The sequence below is a fragment of the Sander vitreus genome, chromosome 3, assembly GCF_031162955.1.
Source record: "Sander vitreus isolate 19-12246 chromosome 3, sanVit1, whole genome shotgun sequence".
Classification (NCBI taxonomy): Eukaryota; Metazoa; Chordata; class Actinopteri; order Perciformes; family Percidae; genus Sander; species Sander vitreus.
In genome coordinates, this window is record NC_135857.1 from 13,518,953 (window position 1) to 13,530,076 (window position 11,124).

Consider the following 11,124-nt stretch of genomic DNA (forward strand, 5'->3'; position numbering starts at 1 on the left):
AACTAAGAAAAACTATGGTATGAGGGGAGAGACATTTCGGTTGGCTGGAGAAAAAAGACAGATCAAATTTCTCTCAGTGAGGTGGGGAAAGCCTGTGAGACTTATGCAATGTTGTTGGGATACAGAGCCAGAAGGGGTGTAAACAACACCACTCTGAAGTGGGACAGGCCTAACAGTTGCCTGGCAACAAATATTTTGGGCAGGAAGACCGGGCAAACACGGCCCGCCTTCCAAAAGGAAACAGGGGCTGGCCTCATGAGCACAGTGCAAGTTAGTGGCTTCCCGAAAATACGCTAAGAGACAGGGGGAAGCAAAACAAAGCACATCAGGGGCATTAGACAACACTGTGTCTACTTTTTTAACTTGGCTTGGCCGGAGTCTAGACAATAAAAACTCTCAAGGGAAAAAGAGTTTAGAGAGAGGATTGCATTCTCAGTTAAACTCCATATGTACCCCACACTCTAAATATAGCCATGACTAGTACAGTGCTAGGATGAGATATAAAAACTGCAACACGCTGTAGTAACACTGTTTCATGGTTATCTGTATGATGAAGATGTTGCAATACCTACAACTTAACTTTACAAGCTTTTGAATGTTAACTGAAACCTGGACATGAGTGCACTTGATTGACAAACTGCTACTATTCTTTGATACATTTTCAGTGTCTTGTTTGTTTTAATTACATATATGATGAGGATTACCTAAAAGCAGTATTGATAGTGGATTGTCTTTATTGAATAAAATGAATTGAATTGAATGCAATGCAACAGAAAATCTGCTGAATTAATTTAAAAGATAATTACTGCCCATCTTGTTCACAAAATAGCAGCTGCTGTAGCCACTTGTCCATTACAAAATGCTCACTTACTCGCGTTGTTTAACTCTAACACGGTAGTCAGTTTGTCTTTGGGTCCGCGTGTTACCTTCACACACAATACAAAGAGTAACAACAAGATACATAAATGTGTGTATAGTGCGTTGGCGTTGCTAAGCGTGTACATACCGTATTTGCATTGTACAAGCAGGTTACGACTAGGACACTGGACAAATACGAGTTTAGCCAACGCTAACAACGTCAATTTAACTTCCCTAGTAGGTGCCTGACGTTACAACGCGAAAAACAACAGCCGCTGACGGTGATAAACAAGAAAAACAACACACGCTGTAAGCAGCAGATTTGCTGCTGTTCCCTGCACAGAAAGAATCCGGAAGCCACTTCATGTGCTGCTTGTCACTCAGAGCCGGTTACCACGGAAACCGGTTGCTAGGCGGCATAACAAAAAAGACTACATTTATACGTCCTTGCGTCAGAGGCAACGGCAAATCCATGGCAACAGAATGCTACACACATCCAGCAGACCCGTGGATAGCACATGGTACCGGTTACTTGTTTTAGCCTAATATGTGATTTTTTTTAACAGTATTGAAAGAGCAAACGTGTTTTATTTTGTCACTGTTAAGGCTATTTGTATATTTATCAGCAAACGTAGCTAAGTCAGTAGTTATCTCCGGGATTTCTTGCCTTTATCACCCCTCTTTTATTTTGTTTGTGAATGTGGGCAGTTCGCCTTATGTTATCAGTTATTCAGCACAACAATTCCCCATCATGAACAACTTACATCGAAGGAGTTAGTCATCCCAGATCAGCAGCACAGGACCTGTACGCAACGGCAGCACGGATGGGACACAACGTCCTCCGTCGATCCTCGTCTCTGACGTTATAGCGCTGACTAATAACTTGTTATCCCCAACTCTTCCCTTTTTGCTCACGCCTTTTCTCGCACCGCTGTAGCTGTAGCCTTTAGCCTACACAGCAGCATGCCCGCCCCGTGACATTGTTTGACATCACATCCAAAAACGCAGGTCTTGTATTTTAGATTTTCATTCATGATTTGCCACCCAGTCTTCCCGCAAGCCTGCGAAGCAAACCCTCCAAACAAAGCCAACCTCCCACTTGCCACATTCCCACTGGTGTCCTCGTGTAGGCTATCATAATGATTCATTTTCTGCTCGGTCGGGTGATGTTTGCAATGACAGGCGCCGACCGTCACTGCTGCCCACTGTCAATGACTTCCACTGCTGTTTACCAATTTATGTATTTGTATGTTGAATGAGGCGTTGTTGCTGTGTGACACAGAGTCGTGCCTACACTAAAACCCATAAATATGTTCATCTAACTGAAAGATTGGGTGCATTGCAGTAGCTATAGCCAACAGTTTTAGGGTAGCCTATCAATGCGTTAAATTCATACTTGGTAGCGTGGCTGACGTCAGGTTTAGGGAGTGTTCAGATAAAGATGAAAAGGAGTCTTTCCTCCCATTAGAAGTTAAGCTCTGAAATTCAGAGGACTCCCGAGGGCGTGTCCTGAGAAACTTTACAGCAGGATTTCCCTTCGCATGCCTGGCTCCCGCCGAAGCAACCCTGTCTACATAGATTGTTTTGAAATTTCAGAGTGTTGCATAAAGAAGCAATTGCAGATCTATATCTTCGGATGTGTTACAGGTAGGCTATAATCTAGCCTACTCAAGCGAGCCATTTGGCTATATGGCATTATTCAGGCAAACTAATGCCATCATCATGTCTTTGTTTTTTATTGCTTAGGCCTATAGGCTAAATAAAAAGCATGTTAGCCCAGGCCTAGTGCCGTTGATTTCAACTAGAATAAAGATACGCATCGACACTCCCCAAATGTAGCCTAGCTATAGCCTACCGCAGTCATTAGGGGAAAATTATAGCCGATAGTGTCAATCATAGCCATGACCTAAAACATTTTCCAATCTAGATGGTCCTATACAGATACTTTCCATATTTATCACTCTAAAATTTCCTCTCAAAAATTGTCAGACAGTAAGAAATATCTCGTGCCTGTGCTGTGATAGTATAAAAAAAAAAAAAACATCTATTATTATCCGTCGGCGAGGTAAGCTTCTGGACCATTTCAGTGGGAGAGGGATTCCCTCAACGTCACCAAGGATACCAAACACAACACCAAAGCACAAATATGGGCATGTACGTCAGCGGAACTCCGAGGCGGGACTTAGACGTTAGAAATGCCTTGGTTGTAGAGGCGAATGGATTCATTCATAGGACAAGATCTGCTGCTGTGCGCCGTAATACTAGCTAATGTCCTCCAGCGTACATTGAGCGGACTTTATGGATCTATAATCGCATATTTGACGAGCGGATAAAGGAAATCGCTCCGAGGATTTAAAGCTAAACGAGAGGACTTTTCAGCAGATTGAATTGGGACGCTTTCCCCGTAAACGCGGGGAACTGGATTAAGCTTCTTCATGCAACTTTTTTGGAAAGAAACTAAGAGCATCTCACCGGGAAATAAAAAGATAAGCAACGGTAAATCAATAGCCTAAGTAGCCTATGCCTATGCGTGTTTGAAATGAATGTAAATTGTTTAAAACCACCGTTTAAAAATAGGTCAGCAACATCTGTCCATCGCTGCCCGTCAGGCTGCTTAATAAGAGATGCTTAAAGACATATTTCCCTGTTGATATTGCTTTCGTAAAATAACTCAACGACTCAACTCAGGCATGAAACACTCTGATGGACTTGTTATTGCAGAAGTTTTCTTCAATGATCATTTAATTTATGCAAACAAAAGTATAGCCTCGCTGGTGGTGGGATTAACCAACTTTTTTCAAAACCATTATCAGTGTAGGCTATTGCTGGGTTGGTTAACTGCACTGCCTTTAACATCACTCATTCTCTCCTTACATTAGGCTACCTCTTCTTTAGTAATCGTCTTGTGTGCCACTGACCCGCAACTGTAGGTGACATCGCGCTCTCTCTGGTAACTGCAGGTGTCGCGTTCTCTCTCGGTCGCTCCGGGGAGATGTACCAAGGGTTTCCCGGCGACCAAGACAGCGGATCCCCTGGAAGCTCCTCTCCATCTATAGAGTCCCAGTACCTTTCTTCCGTGGACTCCTTCGGAAGCCCGCCGACCACCAGTGCTCCGCAGGTAGGCTAAAACTAAACAAAATAATGCATGTAACTTACGTTAGAATCATAACCTAGGCTATACCTAAGAGTGAAATTCTTAAAACCAAAAAATCCGCAAATGTTACAGCTGTTTTTTGTTTAATTATTCATCAATAGGCTACAACAGGTCTGACTTACATGCACATGGGCATGTGATTCTGCTAACATGTTTCCAGATAAATAAAATAAACTCTTTAGCCTAGTTGTCAAATTTACGATAGGCACCATGACAACATGGGGCATTTTTGTATTTTTATATTCAATATATAAATTAGGAGGCATAATCCTATAGCCTATAATATGCATGAAAGTAGCCTAGCTATGATATAAAAGAAAATAACAGGGATATAGGCTACAAGGTATTGAAATTGTACTCTTTACATTTTACATATGACTCTTATAGACTTTTAGGAGGCTGGTGATAATGGAGCGGCGCGTGTAGGAAGCCATTACGTTTTTACTACTGTGTTCAGATATAAATAGTCTCGCTAAGTATATCAACGATTCAATATAGGCTAAATGTCCCTCTAACTTTTGCTAGTAGCCCCGGTAGCAACCCTCAGGCTTTGACAACGTGCTCAGTTTACAGCAAGCCGCAGAACGGATGACAGAGCGAAGGAACTCTCCTACGAAAGCGCCGAAGCCCCGCCCTCCTCGCTTCTCTCCTTCCACGCGCTCCTCTCACAGGCCTCGCCGTGACGTAAATGCTTGGTCTATTTTGGAGTGCTACGTCGCGTTGCCAAGGGGATCACCGGGGGTGTGACGGGGGAGGAGGAAGAAGGAGGGGAAGACGCTCTTTGAGAGAAACGATTGGTCGATGCGGTCGCTTTCAGAGCCACCTGTACCAATGTCTTATCACGCTTTTATGAATAGTAATGAAAGTCGATGTCCTCCTCGGGTCTGAAATAAAACCAAAAAAGACAAGCAAGCGACAGATTTGAGATCTCTGATGTATTCATATAGGCCTACATAGAAAAAGGTGTGACAAACACAGATTCAAAACCAATAATTCTATATAATAATAATATAATAATACGATTTATTATATTATTTATTTTATTCTTACTGCATTCTTTCCTTTGATCTTACACCTCTAATTGTAGCCTAATGTTTCCGATACTTTCTTCTTCTTAGATGGTTAGATATGCATTTTCCACACTTTTTGAAATCATATTCTATATCTAGGCCCTACTTGTTCCATTATAGGCCTAATAAAATGCAATTTTTATAGGCTACATTAACCATTATGTGCATCAAATTTAAATTTCTAAGGTTATTGTTCATACTTTTTAAAAACAAATGCCAATTTGTTGTCATGATATGTAGCCTATTATTACTAGAATGTGAACTATTAAGGCAGGCAAGGTACAGTGCATTTTTAATAATTGATTGCTTGATTACTTGATTGATTGCTTGATTGCTTGATAGATTGATGACAGCACTTGGTTGTAGAGTTTTAGCCTATAATGTCAGATGGCTACAATAGGTTTTATTAAATAGGCTATGACAAACGCTTTGAGAAAGTAGCCGATACAGGCTTGTTCCTGCCTGTATTTCTGCCTCTGTTTGTCTAAATGTGTTTACTGACCTGGCTTTACATGGTGTGTAAAACTCTGTTTGTTCATGTCTCCTGCTCAGGAGTGTCTGTCAGCGGGAGCTGGCTTGAGCATTGTGGGCAGCGGGCCAGGGCCCAGTGTAGGAGGGGAGATGCCTGGTTCATTCGTGCCCACCGTCACCGCCATCACCTCCAGTCAGGATCTGCAGTGGATGGTACAGCCGACCCTCGTCTCCTCCCAGGCCTCTGGACTAAGTGGGTCCACTGGGCCCACAACCATGACCCAGCCAGTGTCACTGGCTGACCCATATGACATGCCAGGCCCCAGTTATTCCTCTGGGTCTACATTTACCCCTCCAAGTTCAGACACTCCGGGCCCAGCTCTGGGCCCTATCCGCCAGTCCAGAACCCGCAGTCGCCGTACACGAGAGGAGTCTGTGAGTGAGGATGGAGATGTTGGTGTGTTAGTAAGTGTGTGTGCTTGAACCGTTTGTTTGTTGACATGTTACAATTGCAGTGTATGTTGTTTACATGGGCTCCAAAAAAATCAGATCCAACTACTGTGTACTGTGCTGGCCTGGCACAAATACTTTCATGGACATGGGTAATAAACAAAAAAGGGCACCTTATGGTTTTTCCATCCCAATTGGGGGTCAAAGCACAGAAGGCGTTCTATGCTGTACAGATTGTAAAAGCCCCTTGAGGCAAATTTGTGATATATATAAAATTGACTTGACGTGACACCTTCCTGTCTACTGTAGGCCCTTTCATATACACAAACCTACTAAACAGGGAACTAGGTGCAGAGGAGGTCAGGTATATATAGGGGTCTGTGTGGGAGGAGGATAAATGATAGTATGAGGAACATTTTTCAATTTTTCCCAAGAAAAAAGTAAATTTGCTCTCAAGATAACCATAGCTGGTGTGGTCACCTTGACTGCCTATATAGTCTGCCCACCACTTGGACAATATGACCACAGTTTCACGATCAAAGACAACACTTTTAATCCTAAACTGTTTAATTTTTTTCCTCTTCATCCTAGCTAACACCTGAGGAGGAGGAGAAGAGGCGTGTTCGGCGAGAGAGAAACAAGTTGGCTGCCGCCAAATGTAGAAATCGCAGACGAGAACTCACAGACAGACTGCAGTCGGTGAGCTTGGCCTTGTTATATCTGCCAGAATGAGTAGTGATCATAATTACATTCTTTATGTAACCTCCCACAGCATTGATGAGTGAAAAAATGTGTACACGGGTGTGTGAGATTATGGTTTATTGTAATGGGGTGTTTAGCTGGGGTGAAGACAATTATAGTCCTTAAAACAGACTGCAGTACCTACGGTGTTTATGGCCTAATTAATGGGCTCTTACATAAACCACCTTAATCAACTGCAGGTGAGAAAGGTATTTCTACTGGGATGGATACATCCACTTCCACAAACTAAAGTAGAGGTTTGTTGTAGCTAACACTCCTATTCTCTCTCTTTCTGCTGCATATCTTCTCCCCTCCTCTACCCATTTCACCCACCTTTGTGTTGTCCCCCTGTCCCTCTGCCCCTCTTTCTTTCATTCTCTGTACCTGCCTACAGGAGACGGACGTACTGGAGGAGAAGAAGGCAGAGCTGGAGGCTGAGATCTCTGAGCTGCAGAAGGAGAAGGAGCGTCTGGAGTTCGTCCTGGTGGCCCACCAGCCGAACTGTAAGATGCCATACCAGGACCAATCTCAGCACAGCTCAGTGCAGCTCCCTCCAATCCAGCCCCAGCTCCCTCCCCAGACCTTAGAACCTCCTGTCTCCATTTTGGGCTTGGCTGTGAAGGAAGACACTTTCTACCTGCCTCCTGCCTACACAGCCCATCCGGCCTCTACACAGTCCCAGCCTTCGGTTCAGCAGCAAGTCCAGCAGCAGCCTCAGCCAGGGCCAATGCAGGAGGTAGAGTTTATTAGTTCTTTCTATGGCTCAAGTGAGCCGGCATCAGGCGGGCCGTGCCTCATGGCCTGCGACAGTGGTGGTGGTGGTAACCATGACGATGCGGCCATTGGCAGCTACAACACCTCATACACATCTTCATTTGTGTTCACCTACCCAGAGGGAGCCTGCGGGGTCAGTGCCAACCAGCGGAATAGCAGTAGCGAGCAGTCTTCTGATTCCCTGAACTCGCCTTCGCTGCTGGCGCTCTGACTAACCGACAGACAGCCGCACACACATATCAACAAGCACATACATAATGCTTGCTGGAGGTAGAGGCTGAGGCATGTAGAGTACCTATTAGTCTCACAAATTGAGGAAAACAACCAATCATTTGTTCCTGATTGGGTTAAAGTTTACACATTCATGCAATCCAATCAAGAGCCATACAAATAGTTGCACACAAATTACATTAGATCTAACCTTTAACAACAATATTTATCATTTGTTGTTTTGTCTTTAAAGAATACCTGCAACTGGATAAGATAAGTGACTAAAAACTGAGTCACAAAATCACGTCCAAGTTGCAAATTTTAAGTGCTCTGAATTGACAGATTTATTCACAATAAATATTCTCAATCTTCAACCTGTACAGTACATTGAGTAAGATACCACAAGCTCACTTTACACTCCAATAAGCACCAGAGCCCCCACCTTGTTCCCTCTGTCGGTTGAGTTTTACAATGCTCTTGCTCTCATCTTTTTCCATCCTTTTCTTCCTTCTTCCTCTCGCTGAATGTATTTGTGCATATCTGAAATAAGGACGAAGGACACTTTGTTCAGAGTCTTTTCTTGAGGGAAACAGACTGATTTCTCGCTCACCTCTAACCCTTTATCTGCTCGACTTCCCTCTGCTTCTTCATTTGCTGCTTGGACTTTGCAAGTTGTGGATCTGCATATCCCAGCCTTCACTAAATCTTGTGCTTTCTTCTCTGTTTAAAAAAAAAAAATCTTTTGCCGTCTGCCTACCTGCCATGAGACCCATCTCTGCCCATCTGTTTCTCTCCTGTCTCTATGTTTTTCACTCTCTCTAAAGTCTTCAACCCCAGAGAGCCCGAAGACCCCCTCCAGCCCTTGGGACCTTGAGTGAATGACGGCCCAACTAGCACGCCCTTTTGCACCCTCTCATACAAGGACATGGATGCAACCCCCATCCCCTGCCCCCCTTGGAACGCATTGCTCAAAGCAGATCCTTACAGTGAACAGCAGCTAAATATACTTTCACACGCGCACATAGATGCATAATTGGTGAACGCAAAATGCAAGACGGATGCCAGTCTTTTGCTGAGCCATTTTTCGATCTTCAGAAAATGAAGATTAGCCACGTCTTAGGTTGTGAGGCTGCTTAAAAGTGTGGATGGAGACAGGTTCGACAGGAAGGGAGGAAGGAAGTGCAACCAAGCTGGACAGACTCAAATAGAGAGATGATGGACATGGAGGATGACTCCTGTCCTAACCATCCATTTTTGGAACCAAATGTTGAAAACGCAGAATGAGCCAAATGTTAAAAGCAAAGCAAAGAAATAAAGAAAAAAACTGCTCTTACCAACTGTGTGGAAGGGGGGGCCTCAGTAAAAACACCCCCATACCGGAGAGCCTGTGGGCCTACATGCAAATGTTCACACCATCGCTTTCAAGTCCCTGAACTGAAGATAGAGACGTTTTGTTGCAGTGCACTGGCTCTGTGTAATCAATCAGATGTGAACCGATGCCTCTATTTAGAGGTGTTTTGTAGTGAATCAGACAACCTCTAAACATTTGGGCTCAGTGGTCTCTGTACCTCCCCTGTTCTCTCAGTGGAGACAAGGTGGGGGTGCGTTTATTGTGAGTGCATCTACTCTGAGGCACCTGGCCCGTTTATTTCTTTCTTTATTGAGGTTGAAGTGGGGAGTGAGCACAAATACAGACCTGGAAACAAAAGGGGAGAACATGTGTGCTGATGTCGTGGAGTCAGCGTCTTTTCTTTGCCTGTGAATTTTAACAATTTATTTTTTCCTGTATGTTTGAGTGAGAATTGTTATATATTTTAATGTTTGTTTGTGTGTTTGACTGTTTTGCATTGACCTCTGCTTTCCCTTGTACTGTTGCCGTTTTTTGTTTTTTTGTTTTTTGTTTTTAATCTGGTGATTTTCTCATAACTGTTACTATTATTATTGCATTGTATCTATTGTTTCATTATTTTATTGTATTTTCAGTTGGCAACTTTGGCGGCATGGTGTGCATTACAACAACAACAAATCTAATTATAAATCTATTATGCATATACATATATACTGGTAACATGTATATATAAGTGTATGTACCATGACTGTAAAGTATGAATGTCTGCAGATCTAAATGGGATATTTTTGTCAATGAAGAACAAGATAAAAATGTTACTGAGGTTTAGTTTTAAAATGAATATTTTTCTAGAGGAACAAAAAAGCTATGAGAAATTTAAAGTACTGCCATGTCCCACAACATGAAGCACGATGTCACAGCATCTATCAATGGGTATTTATGTTTTATAAACAATATAAAGCACTATCCAAGTTACATTAAATGTATGTTTATAGTTATGATGTTACAAGGTTGTGGTAACGCCTTTGTTTTTTCTCTGTGAGGTCTGTCCCAAAGCTACTGACACCTTAATGCCACTTGATCCTTAGCAGACGCAAAAGGTAGAAAAATAAAAACTAGTGCGATTGAATGTAATTACACATATTAAAAGTGTTCAGACTACACAACATATAATGCCTAAACTCCTTCATTTAAGGACAAAGTATTTCTTATGCATTCCTGTCCAGTATAAACATATCACTCAATAACATTGTTATTTCCTAACTGAAACCTGTGTTTGAAGGATAATTGCAGTTTTAGCCTTGATATGAACATTATCATGTTAACCCATTCTCGTACTTAAACAAATCTGTTGTCTAATTGAGATGATCATTTCTTGTGATTGTATTTGCTGGATAAGAAGCTTTATTTTCAATAAATAAACATGTTTATTCAAAAACAATGGCTAGATTAATGGTATAAATGTGTGTTCTAATGTGGCTCTTGGTGGTCAGAAAATGGGCAGACCTTATTTTTTAAATGTTGAATAACGACTGTGTTTGTACAGTATGTTGGAGATGCCTTTTGATTTCTCTCCAAATGCAAATGTGATGAGAATATGTTCTGGTGTCAGAATAAGCATAAAACATATTCAATAGTTCTCATGTATATAGGTTTTCGTGGTGCTACTTACACTGTAATGGTGAGGCAGTTTCACATTGTATGGTGGAAGGTTACACATTGCTGTTGCTGAGGCTCCAGACAAATGAACGCACTGCTTTTCTGACTGGGACGTTTAATTCAACATGGAAGCCAATAACACTATGAATTCCCAGCAGCTGAAGCTCTGAGAGCCCAGTGGTCACTCTGTGATTTCATTATGGTTTAATATCAATTGCCTGCTACATCTTTAAGTGTGATAAATAGATCTCAGAGGGCCCTTGTACTGTACCTGCACTCCACACTTACGTCCCAGATCACAAAACAACATATTGTAACTCATTCTTTCATGTACTTTCTTTGCCTTGGATTTAATTGAATTTGCTTTAAAGTGCTCATATTGTGCTTTA

The 11,124-nt window shown here is 42.4% G+C and overlaps 1 protein-coding gene across 6 annotated transcripts; it reads left to right on the forward strand.

The window, feature by feature from the left end:
• Positions 1 to 3,062: 3,062 nt before the first annotated feature.
• fosb (FBJ murine osteosarcoma viral oncogene homolog B) lies at positions 3,063 to 11,124 on the forward strand. Of its 6 annotated transcripts, none has more exons than XM_078246108.1 (6): positions 3,063 to 3,354; positions 3,789 to 3,976; positions 5,635 to 6,018; positions 6,595 to 6,702; positions 7,139 to 7,480; positions 7,638 to 11,124. In XM_078246108.1, the coding sequence occupies exons 1-6, from the start codon at positions 3,294 to 3,296 to the stop codon at positions 7,701 to 7,703; spliced, it is 1,149 nt and encodes a 382-aa protein (XP_078102234.1). In that variant the 5' UTR covers positions 3,063 to 3,293; the 3' UTR covers positions 7,704 to 11,124. The 6 variants fall into 6 exon arrangements, with proteins under 6 accessions (XP_078102234.1, XP_078102235.1, XP_078102230.1 ...); XM_078246109.1 differs by having other exon boundaries at positions 8,553 to 11,124; XM_078246104.1 differs by having other exon boundaries at positions 7,139 to 11,124.